The 24,340-nt window shown below is 40.8% G+C and overlaps 1 protein-coding gene across 1 annotated transcript in view; it reads left to right on the top strand.

Moving 5' to 3' along the window:
• The window catches only part of PDE149 (integral membrane TerC family protein), a 188,362-nt gene that overhangs the window by 34,372 nt on the left and 129,650 nt on the right, over positions 1-24,340 (top strand). The window contains exons 2-6 of the mRNA XM_087699904.1: positions 17,846-17,930; positions 18,054-18,131; positions 18,417-18,685; positions 20,709-20,785; positions 22,295-22,382. Coding sequence (XP_087556030.1) covers positions 17,846-17,930; positions 18,054-18,131; positions 18,417-18,685; positions 20,709-20,785; positions 22,295-22,382 — 597 coding nt within the window. The remainder of the gene's footprint in view (positions 1-17,845; positions 17,931-18,053; positions 18,132-18,416; positions 18,686-20,708; positions 20,786-22,294; positions 22,383-24,340) is intronic.

The raw sequence follows: 24,340 nt of genomic DNA, 5'->3' as shown, positions 1-24,340 counted from the left end.
ATTTCTTTTTCAGATCTGTAGAAAATGGTAGTGAGGGTTGAGAAAATGATGAGTAAGATTGAGAAAATAGTGGGAAAGGTTGAGAATATCATGAGCAAGGCTGAGAGAGGTTGTGTGTGCAGGGCTCAGCCCAAATTTCTTGTATCAATGTCGAAGAAATTGTGCAATCTTGACAATGTTAATGGAGATTTATGCATGGGAGCTCGAATCAAGCAAAAATCCCAAAATTTTGTCAAAAAAATTTCAAGAAATTTTACAAACGCCCAATTTTCTTGGCATAGAGTGTGAGAAATTCAAAATTTCTTTGGAATTGGGGATGAGCAATATGCACGAGAAATTGCAAAAATTTTCAAGAATGCCCAAATTCAAAAAAGTAGAAATTTTGCATATTTCTTTTCCAGATCTATAGAAAAGGGCAGTGAGGGTTGAGAAGGCCTACGTGTCTAGCTCCAATACTAACTGTTGGAGAGAGAGAGAGAGAGAGAGAGAGAGAGAGAGAGAGAGAGAGAGAGAGAGAGAAGAAGAAGAAGAAGAAGAAGAAGAAGAAAGTGCTTGCGACCTGAGGTTTCTGCTGTGGTCATCTTCCCTGCTTTTCCTGCTCGCCCAGGACAGGGGGTTTGGCTGCCCTGTTCGCCAGCCTGGCTGATGCGTTGCTTATTGCAACATGCAGGCTGACAGAGAGCGACAAGAGTGTGTTGACCTGTGTGCTGCACCCTGTGTTGACCTGCGTCACCTTGCAGGCAACTCAATGAATCAGATTCTGATCCTACCCATTTACTACTGTACTCTGTGCACTTTGTGTGACTCTGCAGGCAGTCGTGTTGTTGCAGCCTTGCTGTAACGTAAATCTGCAGTTGTGCAGAATCTGCAGAGAGAGAGAGAGAGAGAGAGAGAGAGAGAGAGAGAGAGAGAGAGGGGTCGACCTGCAGAGAATTTGAAGGGTAGACCTGCGCAGCCCTTAACATTACAGCTGTTCTCAGTTTGGGCTTTTAGATGTGAAGGGCTCAGACACAGCAGACAGAAATCTGTGCTTCAGTTTGTGTGAGACCTCAGCAGTGAGAGAGACATGCGCACTCAGATTGAGTCCAGCGCGCGCGCGCGAGAGAGAGAGAGAGAGAGAGAGAGAGAGAGAGAGAGAGAGAGAGAGATTTCTGTTGTGGCGAATATGCAGATGCCAACAAATGGTATCGATGTGGCTGTTCTCGACCAGCATATAGGGCATGGGGATGATAAAGATTTGGCGGAATTGGATGGTGACTTGTTGGCTGAGGATTTTGAGCAGTTGATGGATGGGGATGAGATGGGTAAACGTCGTAAGATGTTGGTTGTTCAACCAGTATCATGTGCTCTGAATTCGCCTCAGCAAGATGTTCATGCTTCTTGCTCACAGATTGATGGGTCTCTTCTGTTTATGCTTGCCATTGCCAACAATGTTATATCAGATTATGTTCATGCCAAGGAGGGTAAAGCGAGCTCTTTACCGGAAGGGGATCAAGTGGTTATTGTCATGGGAATTGACTTGGTTTTACAGCAGATTGCTACTTTCCATGAGAGGGCAGCCATCTTTTACTTTACGGGAAGGTTCTTCTACGATTACCAGCATTCGTGCTTGGTTGCAATCCATGCTTGTTAGTGTTGAGGCGTGTTAAGTTGATGTTTTAGGGCAAGTGCAAGTCCCTCTCGTTGAAGAAATTTATGATGGACCGAGTGGGTTTTTTGAGCTCCTTCTTCGTTCCTTGGAAGTGCGTGCTCGCATTATGCAATATATTACTTTGTTCATGGATGGTCAGTTGGTACATATGGTCCCATGGAGGCCTATGACTGAGTTTTAGGATCTACTTAAGCAGGCATGCCCAATTTGGATGGAGGTGGTTGATTTTCTTGCACATCTTTGTGGCGACTTCTTCCTTTGGTCTTGAGAATCCTTGGTGAGGTGTTGGTGGAGCCTCGGTTGGCCTTCTACAATAGAAACATGGCTTGTATGCTTTGGGACACAGGAAAACCTTGCCCAACCAAAATTCGTTTTGAGGTCCTTGGGTTGCAAATGTTGGTTTTGAGCTTAAATGGGACACATTTGCTAGATACTTTTTTAGATGTGGCCAATTGGGCCATTTTATTTCAAAATGTGATAGAAGCCCTAAGGTATTGCAGCGTTCCTTGGATTGTGACATGGATATGCAAGAGTATCATCCCCAGTAGATGGCTCAGTAGCGAGAAGTTGATCGTGTGTCTCTTGTCTTGCATGGACATGATGATGGAAAGAAGAATGTCCCCCAAGCTAGAATTGAGCGTGCATCGCTTTTAGTTGGTCAGAATAATTTGCCTCCTTAGGATGATTCTTGGGTCACTGTGGTTAGACGTAATGCTAGACAGGAATCTCGTTCGACTCCTGCTCATCACCCATCTCCACACCCTATTGCTCAGACTTTTCAACGCAAAAGTAAGGGATTTTATATGAAACCTCAATCTTCACGTGTTCTTGCAGTTGGTGTGGATGATAAAAGGGCTTGTGATTTTGCGTTGCGCTTTGATGCGCGTGGGAGGCTTGTGCCTCTTTGGGATGTTTTCCATTCTCAAGAACAACAGTTTCCTTCTCGTGCTTCGATTGCTAGTTTGTAGAGGGCAGATCTTGTAGATGTGATCTGTAGTGAGATGGACAGATTTTAGGCAGCTAAAGCTATTGATGTTAAAGGGAAAGGGAAAGCGGTGATTCGGTAGTTTTCTCTTTTGTGGTTTATCATGAGACTTGCTTTATGGAATGTTAAAGGCATTTCTTTGGGTAGTAAGCAATATCAGTCATGGGAAGCTGTGTTAGTTGGAAATTGGGATGTTTTGTGGAGCACAAACAACATGCTTTGGCAGGATCTTCTTATGTATATAAGGATTATACAATTTTTTATTAGTGGTCATGTTCCACATAAATTTGAAGCTATGTTGGTTGTCAGATCGTCCTTGCAATCATTCTTAGTTTCTCAAGACCCTTGTGGGAAATTTCTGATACTGGAAATTCTATATGAGGGAGAGGTTTTGCGATTGGTGGGTGTGTATGCTCCTTCTACTGCTCAGGAATGGCGTGAGCTTTGGGATGACTTGCACTGCCCGTCCATGGTTCATCAAGGTTTTGTTATGGATGATTTTAATGTATGTGTATTTGCGGATTAGGCGACTTCACCGCACTCGGTCATGGATGGTTCTGAGCAGCAGGCTTCGGACGCTCTGGCTGCTGTGTCTTTGAAATAAGACATGTGGTCTTGGATGTATCCTTCATAGTGTGGATATACTTATCGTTCTCTTCAGCATCCAAACACTTGGGCTAGACTTGATAGGATCTACATTTGTCGGAGTGATTCTTTTCTTCCTGCAGTCATTGATATGTGGGTGGAGCGATAGTATGTCTTGTTAGATCACTATCCTTTCGTTTTGGATTTGACCCACAGACCTGTTCATGCCTTTAAGGCTCTCCTTGCTCATTTGCCTTAGGGGCGTTAGTTTTGGGGCCAACAGGGTGTCCAATGTCCAAGATTATATGGTAAAGTGTGCATTTTGGTTTTGTGAATTTGTTAATTGCTGTAAATAGTGCTTAATCAGGCTATTTACCACCCTATCTGAGGAGGAAGACTGGTTACATGGTTCCATTGTGGGAATACCACTCAATCCCTTGATTTGGTGGGCCCGAGTTACTTGATTGCAAGCCAAAGCTTTGTGCTAGTGCTGATTTTTAATCTCAGCTGAGAAATTACAGCAATATGTCTTTATATAGTGAGATAGACTCAGGCAGTGATGATACCTCTTAGTATGAACTTTCACATGGGAATGAAGGAAATGCAATGCATGACCTTGGACAAGGCTCAGACCATGGATAGCAAGCTGAAAATGTTGCTGTTGGGCAAGATCCCCGGCCTTTAGGGCATAAGGAGGCTGATGATAAGCAAAGTGAAGAGGAATTTGATGACTAGTTTAAGAATCGGATGAGGACAACAAAAAATCTCTTTGCTGAATTGGTGAAGGATCCTCAAGCTACCCGATTTTTGAATGCTCCAAAGAAGGACAACAAAGGCAAGAAGAAGAAGACGTCTTCTACACATTCGGGATAGCAAGATACATCGAAGATAATGCCAAACCCTTCATTTGAAGCTCCCAAAGATGCTAATGAAATAAAGTAGTTGGTACCTACTGGGCAAGGAATGCAAATGCAAGGCCATCATGGAAGTGCCAATCCAATGGATTTTGGACAGCCGGGCATGCATGCTATGATGGGGCGGCCAAGATATTTGGTAGAAGCACGATTTTTCATGCTATGGTTGGATAAGGACCGCATACGGGAATGTGTGGCACAAATCTCTATGGTATGCAACAACCAATGTATGGTGTGCAAGGCCCAAGGTATTCAGGTATGACTGGAAATATGCAAAACCCTATGTATGGAAGCATTGGCTTGATGCATGGGGCACAAAGTAGCATGTTTGGTATTGCATTTGCACCCCCGAATGCTTATGGGGCTCAAGGAATGAATGTTGGTCATGCAAATGCTCAGTTTGGCGTTGGTTTTAATGTAAATTCAGCAAATGCACCATTTTTGCAGCAGCCAGTGTATGACAGCTTTACACCCAAAGGGGCAGCAAAAGACTATGATGAGGGTGGAAAAGCAGTGAAGTTTGAGTCCTTCAATGGTGTACAAGAGAGGTTGAAAGCTTCGACTCTCATTCAGTAGTTTGATGCAGCCTATTCAAGGGGGAACTTCACGGAGCCCTCGAAGATTTGAAAGGCAACCACTTTCTTGAAAGGGAATGCATTACAGTGGTAGTCCACTCTTTTGATGCAAGGTAGAGCACCGTCAACATGGGTACAATTCAAGCAAATGCTTGCATTGAATTGGTTGACAAGTATCTTTGAGGTGGATATCATGACAGCTTCGAATAAGCTGGATGCTAAGGAATGTAAGAATTTGGAGCAATATAATAAGAAGTTTTGGGATGCATTGCTGTCTATTACTTCTTATTGCCCTGTATCCCTTCATGAGCAAGTGGAAAAATATGCTTGTGGGCTGCCCAAAGGAATAAGGGATTTTTGCATTAAATCCATTGTGTCTAGCATGTCTCAGCTCATAGAGATTGCTGCTACAACCGATGCTTTGCTACGTGGGAAGGATTCGGGCTTTCTAGAGAGTGGAGAGAAGCCGAATAAAAAGTTGTTTAAGGCTGAGAAAAGGGGCAGATCACTTGAAAAGAGGCCAAAACAACAAAGAAAGGGCTCGAAAACATTGGCACAACGTAGGGAATTGATGGCTACAAATAAATGTTTTATTTGTGAATAGGAGGGTCACATTGCAAGGGATTGTCCCAATAGGCAGCAAGTTGAAAAATTAGAAAATTAGGGAGATTCTAAAGGAAAGAAGCCCAAAATATTAGTGGGATTGGTGTGCGATGTTGTTAGTGATCAGCTCAATGATGATGCTATTGAGTTGTGTAGAGCATGGGGTAAGATTAGGGATCACCATGCATTGATTTTCTTTGATAATGGTGCTGTTAAGAATGCTAGGGTTTGCACTGAGGACACATAGAGTATACGACCATGACAAAAACACAAAGACACAGAGGGCAAAACTCAAACCCTAATCGTAAAACTCAAAACTCAAACCCTAATTGCAAAACTCAAAACTCAGACATAAAAACTCAAACACAAACAGAAGAAGGGAGAGAGAGAACACAACTCTGAAGTGAATGAATGCTGTAAATGAATGTAAGAGTGTACAGTGTGCTCAAGGGCAGAGCAATGTTGGAGTGTGATGTCCACCGAAGACGGATCCCAAGTCTGTGACCACCAGTCGGAGTGTAGGAGAACTGAATAGTGAATGGCAGTAGGCTGGTCACCAAACGCAGCAGTCTAGAGGTTGGAAACTGGTAAACGCAGCAGTGTACCACTCATCGGGGGCTGGAAACTGTGGATAGTCTGCTATAACCAGCAGGCTGAAACAGTGTTTGAGAGTGTCAGGGCTTACAATGCTGAAAACGTAGGTTGGCTGACCTTGGAGATGATGGACAGCAGGCTGAACAGTAGTCTGGGACAGTTTGGAGCAGTCGCTAGCAGCTGAGAGCTGTTGCCTACAGCAATGGACAGGCTGAAGATGATGTGGATGCAGTCGATGATGGCTGGACAGCAGATGGAGGTGGGCTGCAGGCTGCAAACTGGGCGCCAATAGTAGTAGAGGGTGTGTGGGCTGGTGTAATGTGCAAACAAGGATAATTACTGAATGGGAGCAGCTTGTCTATTTATAGATGTGGAAGGGCGCCCCAAAAATTAGGGTTTCCACTAAACATTCTCGAACTGCTCTGCGTCTTAGGGTTTCCATTGAACTCTCTCGAACTGCTCCCCGTTTTAGGGTTTTACTCTAAAAGAACATTTTTAGTGTGTTTTGGGGCTGTTTAAGAGGCTAATCAGCAAGTAATGCATATTTTAGCTCAACAGATGCATGAACCAACTTTATCTCTATTGACATGACCGCTCGTTAGGCATCAGAGAAGACGAGATGGGACCCATGGGGAAAGTTGGACTAACATGTAAAGGCTATGTAGAGTCCATCACACCGCTCATTGGAAAGCTTTGGTTGCATATACAAGGACATGTGGATAGCGAAGTATTTTTCATTGCTCCACTTCAGGGTTGTGATGTATTGCTTGATATGCCATGGTGTCACGGTATGTATGTAGTGATTGATTCTCGTGCAAAAAAGATCACTATTCAACATAAGGAAAAGGTACTCACACTTGATGTAAAGTTGAAAGGTGAATCTGTCCTTCTTGTATTTGTAGCTGCCACTTCTAAAGTAATGAAAAATCATCTTTCAATGTACTTAGTTTTTACCAAGGATAAAGATGATAGTGAGAATGTTGGGAACATGTCTAAGTTAGAGAAGGATCGCATGTCATTTCTGAAAATGTATGCTGATTGCTTCTCTCAATTACTTCCAAGGCAGCTATCGCTTGAAAGGCTAGAAGATCATGGCATAGATCTTATCCGTGGAAGTAGCCCACCTAATAAGCCACCCTACAGAGTTAATGCAGCCTAGTAGGAGGAGATTATGAGTCAGGTAAATGAGCTGTTAGAAAAAGGGTTGATTCTGTTAAGCTCATCTTCTTTTCGTTCTCCAGTGCTTTTGGTGAAAAAAAAAAACGATGGTTCATGGCATATGTGCATTGATTATCGTGCTCTGAAACAAGGTCACAATAAAGAATCGCTTTCCGATTCCTCGGATCGATGATGTTATGGATAGATTGTAAGAGGTAGCCATATTTATCCGTATAGATTTGAAAAGTGGAGATCATTAGATACGTATTAGAGCGGAAGATGTGCCCAAGATGGCTTTTAGGACATCTTTTGGATTGTATGAGTTTTTTGTTATGCCTTTTGGACTTACAAATGCTCTTGCCACTTTTAATCAGATGATGGATTGTATTTTCAGGCCATATATAGGATTTGTAGGCACTTTCTTTGATGACATGATTGTCTATTCAAAGAACGAGACAGAGCATAGAAAACACCTGGACATTGTGTTTAATGAACTGCGTGAGCATTGGCTGGTTATCAATGACAAGAAAAGTGAATTTTTCTTATATGAAATCCACTTTTTGGGGCATATTGTATCATGTGATGGTATTCGCATGGACCTTGCAAAGATTGAGGTAATACGATCATGGCCACCTTTGAGGAATATTCATGAGATCCGCAGCTTCTTGGGTTTATGTTCTTACTATATGAAGTATGTACGTGGGTTTGCTGAAATTGCATCTCCATTGCATGCCTTGTAAAAGAAGGATGTGCCATTTAGATGGACAACAATGGAAATTTCAGCATTTGAAAAGTTGAAGGAAAAGATGACTTCAAATCTTGTACTTGTATTGACCGATTTGAGAAAGTCATTCATAGTTCAATGTGATGCATGTGGTAACAACATTGGGATTGTTCTTATGCAGGATGGCTGAGTTGTGGCTTATGAGAGTCAAATTCTCCACTGTGTAGAAAAGAATTTGCAGGTCTATGAGAAAGAGCTCTTGGCTGTAATTCATGCACTATCTATGTGGAAACATTATTTGTTGGGGGTTGATTTTACAGTGCAGACAGACCAAACTTTGAGGTACTTTTTGACGTAGACAAAGTTGTCAGAGAAGCATATAAGATGGAGAAATTTTCTCTCTATGTTTCATTTCAGATTGTACGTATTGATGGTAAAATGAATGTTGTGGTTGATGCACTGTCAGTAAGCCACAAATTTCAGCTGTCAGCATGGTTTATCACACTGAGTTGGATGCCATGAAAGAGCAATATGTTGTTGATTGAGACTTTGCTAATGCTTATAATCAGCTTTGCAATGGCCAAAGGCATGACCACTTTGTGCTATGAGATGGATTTCTGATGATGCATGGATGACTGTGCGTCATAAAGTAGTTAAGGCCTAGAGTTATCACTGAAAGTCATGCTTCTCTGTATGCAAGACATACAGGTATTGATGCCATGATCAAGGCAGTGGAGCATTTCTTTTATTGGCCAGCTTTGAGGCATGATGTAAAATAGTTTGTTAAGACATGTATTATATGCTAGAAGGTAAAGCATGATAGGCAAAAGATGCCGAGTTTGTTGCAGCCCTTGCCTATTTCAGATAGGTCTTGACAGAGCATTGCAATGGACTTTATTTTTGAGCTTGCTAAGACACCTACAGGAAATGATGGGATTTAGACTATCATTTGCAGGTTTAGCAAACAAGCCCGTTTCATTGTAGTGAGAAAGAAAATAAAGGCTGATCATATGGCACGATTGTTTTTGCAGCACATCTTTAAGTATCATGGTATGCCAGAGTCGATCATTAGCGATTAAGACCCTGGATGACCAGTTTATTTTGGAAGGGGTTGTTTGAGAATATGGGTACTATGCTGAAATTCTTATTATCCTTCCATCCGCAAGCCGATGGTCAGTCGGAGGAAGCAAATTCCACAGTGTTAGATCTTTTGAGGTGCTTACAACAACACAATGCATAGTTCTACAGGCAAAGCTCCATTTGAGGTGGTTGAGGGTGGCAAGATGGTACTACCTATTCTGTAAACTAATGATAAGATCTTTGAGGTTGATCGTTATGTGGAAAACTTGGATATAGCCTATGCAAAGATAAAATATGTACTTCAAAGATCGCAAGAAAAACAAAAGAGGACAACTGATCACCACAGACGCGCTTTGCAATTTGTAGAGGGTGATTATGTATTGCTGCATTTTGAAAAGATAAGGTTGAAAAAGATGAAAGGAAGAGAAAGATTGTATCCAAAGTTGAGTATGAGATACTATGGGCTCTTCAAGGTGTTGGAGAAGATCAACGATGTGACATATAAGCTAAAATTACCTCCACATTGGCGGATACACAATGCCTTTCATGTCAATTTGTTGAGGCCTTTTCATGATGATGTGCCACATGGTATTTCTGCTGAAATTCAGCCTGAGGTTGAGGAGTTCGATGAGATTTGGTACCCGAGCAGATTTTAGCATATAAGGAAAAAAAAGTCAAAGGTAAAGTTTCCAAGAGATACTTGGCAAAATTTCAGAATTATTTACCAATGGATGCCTAATGGATGGAAGAGGATGACTTGGCAGACCATCCTCAGTTGTTGCGGCTTTATCTAGATGCTTTTCAGTTAGAGCCGACTTTGGTTCAGGCTCCGTCAGGTTCAGCAAAGCAAGGGTCTAAAGTATTGCCTGATGTTCAAGGGGGGGTAACCGTTTATGGTCACTTTTGGGATCATTTTTGCATCAGTTTTTGCATTGATTACTGGTCAGTTTTTGCAATGAGTTTGTGATTAGTTTGGGGTCACATTTGCAGCAATTTGTGATCAATTCTCAGATCAGCAAGTGATCAATTTATGATCAGATTATGCTTAGTTTTCAATGGTTTACATCTGGTTCCATGGACAACAACATATGTTATGATGCCATTGATGTTTTAGCCATGGTTTATGCTTAGTTATGCTATGCTATGGTTTGATTTTGCTAGATGAGTTGAGCTCATGAGAAATAGACATGTCACATGATAATCTAGCAATGTTTTTGAGATTCTTTGTGAGTCTCATGTTATGTTATGATTGGTTGGTAATTTTCAGCATGTGATGGGCATATGGAATGGTTGAGCACCATGCGCAATGTTGTGTTAACTATGATGCCTTGTGGAAATTTCAATCCACTATTTTGCTTTTGATGTATTTGGCAGTGAAATCGAGGATGATTGCAAGGATTTTAAGGGGGAGGGCTGTCATGAGGACATGTGTTTTTGGAACATTACTTAACATGTGGATTAATTTTTAATCACATAGTTAAGTAAATGTTGCATATGTGAGGTGTAACCGCAGTTAGAGTAAATTTACGAGCTCGAGATCTGAGGAAATCATGAGATATCAAAGGCAAAAGTTGCTATAAGTTATGCCGCACAGGTATTTGGTGGTATTTGGTGCCAGTTGTTGGCCTAGATCATTCAGTTGGCCATAAGTGTCAGCTAGTGACTCTAGGGAAGTGGTGTTTAATAATTACCTAATGCTAATCAAATGGTCAAAGATGGTGCAAAAACACTCGGGAATAAAAGTAGCCTGGCCAACTTAATTATTGGCCAGTCGGATTATTTTTTAGGCATCGAAATAATTATCAGATTAATTTTCAGTATTTAAAAACTGAAAATTATTTAATTATAGATAATACTGGAAAAACCATTTGATAAGGTTGCCACTTGTCAAAAATGCCCATACAAGATTGAAAAATATCTTTAGAGGCTAGAGAGACATTTTTATTGTATTCAGCCTGCAAGAGTGAGGAAGGAGATGCTGTTGGTCTGATTTGCAGCCATTGGAGACCTTTTGAGGCAGCCAAGGGCAGGAGAAGACCAATCAACAACATGTGACAACATCTACAGGCTATTGAGACAGGGCAGTAGCAGTAAATGATAGATTTTCTTCAGTTCTTTGCGAAGAAAGTCTGAATTTTCTCTCTTCTCTCAGCATGCTCTCTCATCTCCCAGTCTTTTTATAGCTTTGCTTCAAAGATTACAACATTGAGATCACTAGGGGTTGAGAAATTTTAGATTTCTTTGCTATAAATTAGTAGTAGCCTTGGGAAGCGTGCAAGAAATTGGAAGCTCCAAGACTTGGATTCAATAGGGTTAAAGCTATTTTTAGCCTATTCAAGTGGAAGGATCAGTAAATCATTGAATTTGGGGCATTTTTCATCTCTATCAAAGGGGGTGAAGGCAATTGATTGCCTGAATCAAGGAGGAAATCAGATTGAAGACTTGCTAGTCATTTTGAAGAGCAAGGGGAGTTGGAATACCGAAAGGGATTGGGAGAATCCCATTGTACATCAACTTCTTCTTTCAATAAGTTTAATAAATACCGGAAGAGGCGCTAGTTTTGGGGCCAACAGGGTGTCCAATGTCTAAGATTATATGGTTTAAGTATGCATTTCAGTTTTGTGAATTTATTAATTGTTGTAAATAGTGCTTAATCAGGTTATTTACCACCCTATCTTAGAAGGAAGGCTGGCTACAACTTATCTTTGACATCAGCCTTCCTCCCTTGTTGTACCTTTCCCTATGCATTGGATGATTTCATCAGCTTTGTCCTAGGGCGCTTAGGCAAGTGAACAATTTTCCCCATGAGGAACACTGTCCGAAGGGTACTTGCTACATGAGCATTCTTCAGCATGTAGCATACTATGCATCCCATTGTGCAAAGCATCACTAGATGGATCCTAAGCTATTTTCATCGGCGGATTACACCACCATTCTTCTTCACATGATACTTCATTATCTTTTCCTTATCATCGACATCCTTGAGTGGTTGGGTAAGCTTGTATTGTTTTGTGCTGTGTTGGGTGTGCCATCCCTACTTCCATCTTCTGGGTCACTATTACTTAATCGCCCGCCACCCCTATGATTAACTTTTTACCCACAAAAAAAAAAAAAACGTTTAATGTGGTTCCATTCGCCTTTGTAGGGCTTGGTAGGCCACTAGGCAGCCAATAAGAACCCTTTGTCCGATGCCCTATGCTCTCTGGGGTGAGTACTTGGACTCCCTTGGTAAGATAACCATCTCTTTTATAGACTTGGTAGGCCACTTGGAAGTCAATGTGCACCCTTTGTTCAATGCCCTAGCTACTTTGGGGGGAGACACCTTTGGGTAAACATTGCAAGGCTTTCCTTCAATTTTAGGCGTGAGAGGGGGTGTTGAGCTAAAACACACTGAACACCTGATTAGCATTTTTAAACGGCCTCAAAATACACTTAATTGATGAAAAACACAAATTTTGTGCATGGTTCAAGAGAGGTTCAATGGTCCCCTAAAACCCTAATTTTTGGGGACATACTTCAACATCTATAAATAGACAAGCTACCCACCATTCAGCCTCATCCTTTTGTGCAGGTTTCTCACTTTACCGTGCAGATTTAAGCCATTAGCCGCCTACCATCAACTGTTCAGGCATCGTCACTAGTTGTAGCCCATCACTATTAGCCCTAGGCGGCCTGTTTTCAGCCATCGCCTTGTTGTTTGGAGGTCTCCATCTATTGTGTCATCATAGCACCTAATCAACTCGTGTTTTAGCATATGGTGCTAGGTGACAGGCTGATGCCATCTCTCCCACGAGGCGATTGCTAGGTACCTTTTTGTTATCCAATAGATTGTCTACATCAGCAAATACCTCTCCTATTGTCGCCTCAATTCCCTAACACTTCGATGATTAAGCAGTTGATGTTTTCCGCACTTTGACACTCCGATTGGTGGTCACAGCACTTGGGATCCATCTTCGGTGGATGTCACTCTCCGACATTGCATTGCTCTGCCCTTGGGCATTTTGTACACACTTACATTCATTTACAGCATTCATTCACTTCAAAGTTTCTTCTCTCCGTGTTTAAGTTTTGAGTTTTTTCATTTTGCATTTTGTGTTTTGCGTTTAGGGTTTGAGTTTTGCTTGTCTTTGTCTAAGTCTTTGTGTTTCAATCTTGGTCGTACATGCTGTGTTTCCTCAGTGCAAAACCTACCATATCTTCGCAAGGCTCACTAGTGAGCATATATTGGCTCTATTGCTAGAATTTGACCCTAAGTATTTATGTTGCACGGGTATGGCTTGTGTGCTGGTTGGATCTATGTGGGCATTTCTTGTAACTTGGTCTATGTTTTTCAAGGGCATTTATAAAGAGTTTGAAGTTTGGGAGGTCCTACTACGGTGCATCTATGATATGGCTGCATTTTCCTTGGTGAAACAATCACTTTTGGTGTTAGAAAGAGTCAGAACTTGTTTGAAATGTTCTTAGACTATAATACATAATTCATTAAAGTTTAAGACATTTAAAATACCCCTAGATGGGTGTTATGATGGCCAAATGTGGGGCTTAATGAGTTGACAGGCTCAGTAATTATTTCAAAAGTTCGGTTTGCTTTTTCAAGAGTGTCGAGCTATTTTAAAGCAACTCTTGGTCCTTACACACATCATTAACAGTAAGGATCTCTTCTCTTCAACAAGATTGTGGACTAGAACTGTTCGTTATCTTCTCTTGGTGAAGTAAAGAAACCCTTTGGTCAATGTGTCATTAACATTGAGGGATCTCTTCTCTTCAACAAGATTGTGGACTAGAGCTATTCGTGATCTTTGCTTGGTGAGTTTGTCACGGAGATGTGTGTTTTTATTGCTTTGCTTTGGTATAATTAAGTTGTGCTTATGTGAGGTGCAGATGTGAAGTGCAAGTTATTTAGGCACGGTGACACTCCAAAACCCAAGTTGGGTAGTGGGGAACATTGGCAAAAGTCGTTATAAGTTATGTTGAAGAGGCACTAGTGGGTGCTTAATGGCAATCTTAGTCTTACACATTCAATGGTCCCTTAGAAATGACTTGTGGTGTCATTTGGGCTAGAGAAAAATTACACATTCAATGGTCCCTTAGAAATGACTTGTGGTGTCATTTGGGCTAGAGAAAAATTAAACATTTAATACGGAGGCTTAGGATTAATGAAAGTTAGAAAGACTTTCAAGTTCAAAGGGCAGTGGCCAATTTGTAAGCAAGAACAAGATGATTTTTAATTTCCATCATTGGTACACCATTGGGCAACAAACGTGCACCCTTCGTCTGATGCTTTGGCTGCTTTGAGATGGGATGCCTTGGGGTAAAAATTGGCTTGAGTCTTTTTTTGAGTCCCTTCTTGGTTCCCATTTTAGGCCTAAGAGGAGGTGTTGAGTTAAAAATGCATTAGCTTCTTTAAAACTGCCCCAAAACATGTAATTTCCGGTGCACACCCGACTCACAAAACAAAACAAAAAATTTTTAATTTCCACAATTTGTTAATTGTTGGAAATTAAGTCTAGAAGCTAAGTCTTGCATTGGAATGTGTACCACTTGTCAAGAAGAGAGAGAATTTGCCATGCAAGCCTGTTGGGGGATTGATTGGAGCTGGCTGAGGCTAGGAGGAGCCCATTTTGCTGTAGATGCCTGCTATCAAGATGGTTTCCAGTCATCAGGAAGGGGATTTGCTAATGGGGACTGATTTAGAAGACCTCTACGCTGTGGGCAACAGCTGCTACAGCATCTATGACAGCAGATGAGAGCAATACGAAGAGAAAACCAGCTGGTTACTGCATTTAATGCTGGCTGGGTGGAGGGGACAACAGTTTTGACCCATTTCTGGCAACAAATTGGTCATTCTCTTTCCCTGCATTACATTTGTTTTCATAAATCATAATTTTTAGCGAATTTAGGGTTTCTCAGCCTTCTTGAGAAGCATGCCCATAAATTTGAAGCCTAATGATGAGAGCAGCTGCAGGAATTGAAGGAATTACAGCTGATCTGAAGGAGATTGCACATCCACAATTAGATTGTTTTGCATGTAAGTGTTCTTAGTTGAATTTGTGCCCAAATTATACCAAAATCAAGGGGAAAATTTAATCCTGATGGTGCTGCCATGCTGGTCAATTGTGACAGCCCAAAGAGTTCAAATTTGTAGAGAGATCAGCCTGCATCTTAGTGTACTACATATTTGAAGCGATTGAAGTTAAATACTGCAAGAGGCGCTAGTTTTGATGCTAATCTGGTGTCGGCGGTCGAAGATCTAAGTGGTAAAGTGTTTATTTTTGATTTGGGAATCTTTTGCCTGCTGTTAAATTAGGTTAATTACCACCCTATGTGAAGGAAGGCTGCTTTCATCGCTCCATCACTAGGATACATTAACTCCTTGGAGTAGGTGGGTCTAAGACACTTGATTGCAAGCTAGTGCATTTGTATTTTGCTGAATTTGTGATCAGTTGTGCGAAAATTAGCAAGCATATCATCATCATACTCTAGTGGTGAGGTCCAAGGATTCAAGTTAGAGTGATGCATCACAATCTGAAGGGTCACAAAGCATTGGAGGAAATGCAATGCCTGAAATCGTCATCCAAAGTTTGTGGTTAGCATGCGGTCCCAAAAGCTGAGGCAACTTAGCCGCAAGAAGTTTGAAATGCTACTAATGAGCAGAAGCAAATGTTGGCAATGGGGCAAGGACAAGAGATGCATGGCAATCTTGGAAATGCCAATTTGATGGCTTTTTGACAGCAAAGTATGCATCCCAATAATGGTCACCCAACATACTTTGGAAGTGGTTCCATATTCCATGCAATGGCTGGTCATGGTTCAGCTATGAGAATGTATGGTCCAAATGCTTATGGTATGCAGCAAGCAATGCATAGTCCTATTTAGCTAGGATTGGCTGGTGGTATGGATAATCCAAAGAACAATTATATTTGCATGGTTGCTGACGCGCAAACAAGAATATTTGGGAATGTATTTGCTACCTCAGATGTGTTTGGGGCTCATGTAATGAATGTTGGTCATATGAATGCTCCATTTAATGGTGGTAATGATGTAAATGCAGCCAACATACCCATTCTGCAGCCATGTGCTTATGATAGTGTGGCCCCAAAAGGGAAGGCAAAAGACTTTAATGAGGGTGGCAAAGCAGTGAAGTTTGAAGTATTTAGTGCCGTGCAAGATAAGCTGAAGGCTTTAACCTTTATTTAACAGTTTGATGCCACATACTCAAGAGGGAACTTCACCAAGTCATCTAAAGTTTGCATTGAGATTAGAGATGTTCACATTAAGACAATAGTGACCAACATGTCTCAGTTGATTAAAACAACATGTACAGCAGATGCTTTGCTAATTGGGAAGACTTCTTGCTTCAAGGGAGGTGATGACAAGCCTGAAAAGAAGTCTCCCAAGGCTGAGAAATGGGACTTATCTGATTTTAAAGCTGGCAAAAGGCAAAAACAGCAATAGGGAAGATAGAGAAGTTCTGAACAATGCAGAGAATTGGTGGCTCTGCAACTAAATGTTTTGTTTGTAAATTGGAGGGGCATATAGCTAAGGACTGCTCTAATAGGCAGCAATCTGAAAATGTTGAAAATAAAGGTGATCAAATGGGGAAGAAGCCCAAAATCACTGCTAGTTTGGTCCTTGATGTGCTTAGTGAACAGCCTAATAATGAATCAATGGAGCTATATAGAGCTTGGGGTACGTTCTCTCATCTTTTATGCAAGTTGTGCATTTAAGACACAGTGCCATACACATGGAGTTGTTGAAACTGTTGCTTTTGCACCTGTACCTGCATCCCCTTAGTGTCTTTGACTCATTTGTGAACCAGTGGTCTATAGACACAAGTTCCTCTGTTGTCTGCAACTATGGGCCCTTAAAATCCGGGTGACTGAAAGCAAGTGCGTTGAATCAACATGAAGAGCTCATTCATGTGACCTTGCGCTCACCTCTACAATTCTGTAAGCTTGGATTAGCTCTTCTATGCTCATAGTTTAACCAATTGCAATACAATGGATCTTAACATTGATGCACTGGTGATACACTTAACTTGGAGTGTGTGCTAGGAAACATGCAAAACTGTCTAGATAGCTCATGCAGGTCACAATCAGCCTGCCAACTTATTTTGGCGGGTAATTATTATACAGAACAGTATCTTTCTTAGGGGTGCTGTACAGCGTGCAGATTGTATCACATGGAATGGGTGGAATGGCTTCTTGGAATGCAGGAATGGTGCTCCCTAATATGATGGAAAAGGGAACATATTCCAAAATGCTGGAACATTTCCTGTCATTTTCCACTGCCAGGGAATGTTGTGAGGAACGGTTCATTCTAGCCTGGTGGAACATGTTGACCTTCATGCCCTCTTGACGGGACTTTCTCCATGTGCTACCCATGTTCTCCTCCTGTCTGCTGCCTCCGCCTTCTGCCTTCCATCATGTGTGTGTGCGTGTGTCAGCTCTTACTCTCTCTCAGCCTTGCAATTCTCAACTGTCTTAATATATGATGCACTGGTTGTTTGTTTTAGTCATGCAATCGAATATTTAGAGTGTGCTTTTAGAGTGTCTTTGAATGCCTCAGAATTTGTTTATTGCAGATTTGTGAAATTGCAAATGTGTTTATTTCTTAATGTCCCATTCCCTTCCTGTTCCAGTTGCGCTCCCTGTTCATGTTCTTTGTGACTAAGGTGCAGATTACATGACTTGGTATCACATATACATGGCATCTATAAATCAATGAGCGGTGTGTTTTGTGTTGGAGGAGCTGATTTTTTGTTTCCTATTAGTAGTAATATGTATCAGTTATATCCATGGGTGCATTAGCCTGTATAGAGGTGGACTGAAGCACCATTCCACAGCCATATAGCATTCAGCAGAGCGCAGAAATAATGTGATGAAGTTAATGATATCTCTATCTGTTTTTAAAAAAGTGATCTAAACTGTTTTATATCTAGTATTTTGGCTACTATGATCATGACTCACATTTCAGGACTGGAAGTCAACTGACAAGGGCTTTCCCGAGGCAATTAAAGGGCATGGTGCGGGACCATCAAGTGGACTGTTATTTGAAAGAGGTCTGCATAGAGTTTCAGTATTTATTGTAGTTCATGTCTGAAAGCTTTAGTACGGGCACGCCAAAATCTGGTTTTAACTGTATTGCTCTAAGCACCGAGCTAATATTGACTTTGTTGTGACAGGTTTGCTGCACAGTGGTATCAAGTATGGACTATGGAAATTTGTATCACCGAAAAGCACGAAAGAAACCAGGAGTTCAGGTGTCCCATGATGTTCTTTTCTATAGCCAAGTATGATGACTCTATTGATGTGGCATTGTTTAAGCTTCATTCTAAAGCAGCTCATGCAGATTGTTTTCAATGCTATCTTTTGGGGATAAATCAGCATTTTGAAATTGTCCTATTTTGGTGCCAAGTTTTGTTCTCAAGTAGCCATAAATACACATTAAGAGCTATGTCCACCCAACCCTTGGAGTTGTAGCTCTGATAAAAAATCAATCAGTTAGCATTCTTCTATTGATTCATTTTAGCCTGATTTTGTTCCAGAACAAGAAGAATATCATTCAAAGGATGACTGTGAAGGCTCAGTCAAGAAATCCTTGTACCAGGATTCGGAAAGCACTATTAATCACACAGGATCTTCCGAGCTGCTACCAACGTTAGATGCTGTGATGGTTGAAGCCACTGAATTAGTTGCTGAAACTGTTGAAGTAGCTGTGCAAACTGTTTCCTCTGTTGGGGAAATAGAAGGTCCAATACTTGTGGAACAACCAGCAATGTTTCAAGCAGTGGCTATAAAGACAGTTGTCTTTTGGGTAAATTTTTGATCTTCTTCCTATCTTCAATTATTCAGTTAAATCATGTGAATGAAATTTGTAATGCTCTTTGCAAGACCATAATAGGGCTGCCCTTGATAACTCCCACATCTCGCAACTCGATGCATTGTACCTCGAGTTGCTACCATCATAACTACTCTATGTAACCCAAAGGCTAGATCCACAAAGGTTAACTTTTTGCCATCCAGCTACACAGACCTCATCTAACATATAAGTAGAATCCACCCAATGTCTGTACTCACACATGGCTTCTCCACACATGGCTTCTCCTCATAATGGGGGTTTACAACCTAGAGCACCATGGATCATTGGTGATACCTTATGAGGGTGGGGCATTGAGAAAATCTAACAAAGCTTGCCTAGCTAAGCATACTATAGACTCAATCTTGAATCGTCTTGTTCATGTGCTCAACCATGGGGTGGGGTATACGGGGTGATCGGTTGACACTTAATACCTCTCTCATCACAAAATTATGCAAAGACCCTAGATACATACTCATCCCCATTGTTAAATCGTAGGCATTTCAGTCTATACCTAAACTAGTTCTCAACAAAAGAAATCCAATGCTGAAACATAGCCAAGACTTTTGATTCTTGATTGATGGGGTATGCCTAGACCTTATTTGAGTAATTATCAATGAAAGTAATAAAATACTTCGTGCCTCCTAACAAGTTGCAAGGCATAGGTCCACAAACATCAGAATGAACAAGAGATAGAGGCTCACCCGTGTGTATAATAAACCCTTTGTCTACTCTCTTTGACACTAGTGCATTCGACCCTAATGTCTTTTGTGGATAGGAAGTAAACTTGGGAGATGATGGTTGCATCTGTTGACATTCAAAGAAATTAAATGGCTGAAGTGTATCAGTCTTGCAAGTGCCCACGGTTTATGCACTTGAAATATGCATCGTGCTTGTCTACTCATCTGCACTGTGGCAACAATGCTAGGACCTTAGTTGTTCGGCTTGGGAACTTAACTATGGCAATTGACTTTTGTTTTGAACATTGAAAATTCTTATTCCAACTATTTCAAGATGGATAGTGATAGAGCTCCATCTTCACCCATTGGTTCAACCATATATTCCATGACACCTCACATTCACCAACTCCATTGTCCCAATCTTCTTCAGTTCCTCCACATCTGCACAAATCCCCTTATTCCAATCTCCATCAACTCCACATTTATTCCTAGTTTTGTGTGCATTTGAATGAGTTCCTTGGAATACTAGGTTTTAAAGTTGCCTAGATGCCCTAGCATGTCATGGTAACCATCTTCTAGGTTTATCACTTGATAAATGTGATATAGGGTTTAACTTAAAATTTGAGGTGCTATTTGCAACATCCTAGCTTCTTTGAGAACTCACAAGATAAGGCTAGGTACTTCTTTGAGAACTCACATTTTCGAAGATAAGGGTAGGTGCCTAAATCATCCAGAGATATAGTGTCTCTACCAGCAACTTATATCCAATTTGTGTGCGTGCCACTTTCAAACATTTGTGTATTTCCACATGCTTACAGTGTTATATGGGCCCTCTAGTAACCTGAGGTGAATTTCATGATACACGTGTAATGCATTTGCTTTAGTGATCATGCCAAATGTTGGTATGTTTGTCAAAGTTATTGTGCTATCTTGGATGCATTATAAGTTTTATTTAGCATTGCCAACTGTGAACATTGGGTGATTAGAAAGGTTATTTTTCTTTTGAAACAAGGGTGACTTTCATGGTTGCGATTTTCTACCCTTGCAGGCTACTATGCAGATTGTTACACTTTTGTCAAATAGACTTTACTATATCGGATGTGTTATGACACTCATATAGCATAATGTTCTTTACAGGGGCTCTTTTTCCCTTTCAAAAACTGAGGTTTTTTTTTCTTTGGTGGATTGGGGATACTCGCCTTTTGGAGAAGCATTAAGGCATCCCGTATACAGGATTAGGAGGAAACCCTGGATTTTTCAAGTCATCGCAGTTCTGTAATAGCTTTGTTGATTTTGTGCAGGTTTGTGCTGCAATAACATTTGGACTTATCATAGGGGCCAAGTACGGAAGTGGGCGAGCCTCTGAATTTTTTGCAGGGTAATAATCATTCTTCTATTTTGTATTGTTGTGTTGTTCTTGAGTTAGCATAAAGGCCTCTCCTTTGTCCAAAAGATTGAATGTCTAAGATATGGATGATCAGCTGTTCTTTTCATGGTTCTTGCAATGACAGAGCTCACACATAGTATCAAAGATCACCTGAGTTGACACTTCCAAAGAGGAGAGGAAACTAATGTCCTATTTGAGGCTAAGGTGTAGCACAGAGCTGTTATAAACATTTTTCTGGGGTGTTCCACTTCTACAAGAGAAGGGTACACACTCTTCAATTAAAAAAGACATATTCTATTATGATAATGAAAAATTATTTGGTATACTTGCACCAAGATAACAGCATGAATTCCCAAGTCACTCCCAATGTGCTATGAATTTTCTGTCAAAAATGTGTCAATGACAAGGAGTAGTAATCCTGTGCATGTGTTCATGTATGATAATAAAGTGTAATGGCTATCCTGTTCTTGTGAAATTCTGGAAGTCCATAAGTAGTTGTTCTGATTTATAGGTGGATTGATAGGCATATAGTGTAATGATCATGTGTATTGACACTAAGTAGAAAAAGTGAAAACCCTAGTACTAGAAAACCAAGAAACCTAAAAGGCGAGCAAGGTCCAAAGTGCTATAACCAGCACACAGTTCTAAACTGAGAAAAATCAACACAAAGCTTACCCATCCCTATAAAAGTTGAGGATTGACTCCAAACCCTAGCTACAACGCTTGCAAAGGGTCCCTTTGTAAGTGCCAAAGCATTCCAGCCTTTTGAATGAATTCCACCAGGATTAAATATATTAGATTGGGGAGGGCCTTTGGAAGTGTGCAAGCATTCTAACAGACATAGACAGCTGCCCTCTGCTAAGATATTAAGGTTGCTGGTGGTATGTGAGGTCTTTGCTTCTGACATGGTGGAGATAAGTTCTGGCTGAGTTAGCATGGTATGATGCTTGCTTATGCTATTTTTTTTGGTCTTCTTTGTGTTTGCTTGAATCACGGCTCCTAGGTTGCACGCTGTTTGTACAGTTCATGATGGAAGTCAAGATGATTACTTTTGAAGTTCTGACAGATCAAGGTAGTTATGTGCTCCAAGAAAATAAGAATAGCAAAATGAGACGTTTGGTTTCAAGGCTAATATATTTGTGTTGTTTTAGGAAGTCGAAATCCACATATTGTGCTGATTGTTTTTTTGTGGAAACTCTTCTTCAAAGAGTAATACCATTAGATCTGCTTTTTGGAAAGAAGAGAAGCCCTGTTCATTCTCTGGGAAAAGAAAATATTGTTCAAAGAGCAAAAGAGGGTGTTGTATGATTTTCCTCTCATTGATTGTAGGTACATAGTAGAGTTGATTGTTTTTTGCAGAAACTCTTCTTCAAAGAGTATTACCCATAGAGTATCTGCTTTTTGGAAAGAGAAGTCCTGTTCATTCTTTGGGAAAAAGAAAAGATATTGTTCAAAGAGCAAAAGAGGATGTTGTATGATTTTCCTTTCTCTTGATTGTAGGTACATAGTAGAGCAAAGTCTTTCAGTTGACAACCTTTTCGTATTTGTAGTCATCTTCAAATACTTTCGTGTACCTTTTCCTTACCAGGTTTGATTTCATGGACCTGAGCTTTGATTATTATGTCTACAAGTAAATGTGGATATATGTCTCGCACATGCCAATTAATTCAATGACATAAATATCATGAAGTGCAAGAAGAATCCAGTAACAGCTGCTAAAAATGTAAACAAAATGTGTAGTTTCAAATGATGATTTTGCCTTATAGTTTCCATGTCATATGGGCCAATTGTTGTGCATCCAAGCCTTCTTTTGTGTCAACAAATTGTTTGGGTACTCTTGATGCGGCTTTTTACCTGCTCCTTTGAATTTAGCAAATCATACCCGAAGTAAACAAACTAACAGAGATCTCCATCGACCATTTTATAGCTGAAGGATATATGGGTGCTGATAATCTTTGAGAGTGTAAAAACCAAGGCTAATCATTTTTTCTTTCCTCTTAAAGCAAAGGAGGTTTATATCTAACCTTGAAAATATCAGCATCAATTGTTTTAAATTTGCCAAGATGAGAGTAAAACCCGGTCTCTAGCAGTTAAACACATTGGGCGCGACACCCACATAGATCCAACCTCCACACAACGCACATGCATAGACAAGGAAGATAGAGGGATGGACATCAAACTAACCTCCCAGCCACAAAGCCAAGTGGGCTTCACTCTCAAACCTAGGACTAGTAGCATGTTAGACCTACAAGCTTTGGTCGTAAGAGCTGATGTCCCATTCTATCATCCTGCACTCTTGTGGTGTGTGGATGAGACTGTCAACGCCATATAGTCCAAGTGTAGTGATCACATGAAATGTTGTCAAATGAACTCTTGATTCCTTTTTACTGGACTCTTAGCTCCCCTTGCCTTCAGGGGGTCATTGACCTAGGACAATGCCCAATGCTGCAGAATCCCATCCTAGATTAGTGTCTACCTGTATGAATATAAAGCCTCTCTACTTCAAAAAGGAGCAAAAGTACTTGGAGTTTTTAACATTTGAGGTCTCGCTTTTGTCATAGTGCTGACAATCACTGTCTTCATGGAAGGGGGCCAGTCTTGGAACAGCTGAAGGATTTTGCTTTGCTCTTGCCTCCCATCTTCCTACTTGACACCATGGTTGATCAACTAATGGTTGCTGTAGGGTTGATTGCTAAAGGATGCTTGATGAGACTCTTGGAATGGTTGGCCTCCTTGAGGCTTTTATAGACGTCCTGGTCTTGTAACATAGTTTGTGACTGCTGCAAATGAAATTTTGCAGTCCACTTTACAGGTCATAAATTCATGGTAATTGAGCATCCGCATGGCCTCTAGGAAAAGTGATAAATGGGAAGGTTGCAGCTCTACAAGCTGCTAATACATCTCCATTGGCAGCACGTAAAACAATGCTACTGGAGATGGTACTTTTGGGAGCATGAGAACAATAATGAGAGAGTTGATGAGAACAATCTCTATGTTTGATATGTGCTGGTGTCCATAGTTCATCATTTCGTCTGATTGGATCAGCCACCTAAAATAGTAGGCACATAATCTTTCATGCATAGAAGTTTGGTGTGAGGTCATGCATGAGAGTGGCAAACAAGTGGGACTTCCATATGTAGCATCTTGCCTCTTGTAAGAGGTGCGAGGGTTTTGGCATGTCTTTGTCTACAATATGATGTATTTGGCTCTAAAGGTCTCCTCAAATTAGCCCTCGCTTGTCCTCATTTATCCATTGCAGTCTAACTTTGCTAAATACAGACATGTCTTGTAGGCTGCAGGCCATGCACTATCATGCATATCTCTCGGTGATGATCATACAACAATATTTGTAAACTACCCACTTACTTGTGAAACTAGTTTGTATAAATCATCTAAAGGGCAATGAACATAAACTAACTTGCACACATGAAATAAATTTGCAAAGAAACAAAAGACTCATAGAACAAGAGAGCTAGAATCCTCTTGCACGGTAGATGATACATATTAGGCTCCAAAGGTTGGTACTCCTTACGTTGTTTCTTCATC

Source organism: Lygodium microphyllum, chromosome 2, assembly GCF_053477565.2.
Source record: "Lygodium microphyllum isolate KBCC chromosome 2, Lygodium_microphyllum_v1.1.10, whole genome shotgun sequence".
In the NCBI taxonomy this organism is placed as follows: domain Eukaryota; kingdom Viridiplantae; phylum Streptophyta; class Polypodiopsida; order Schizaeales; family Lygodiaceae; genus Lygodium; species Lygodium microphyllum.
This window is presented reverse-complemented; position numbering and strand designations above follow the sequence as displayed.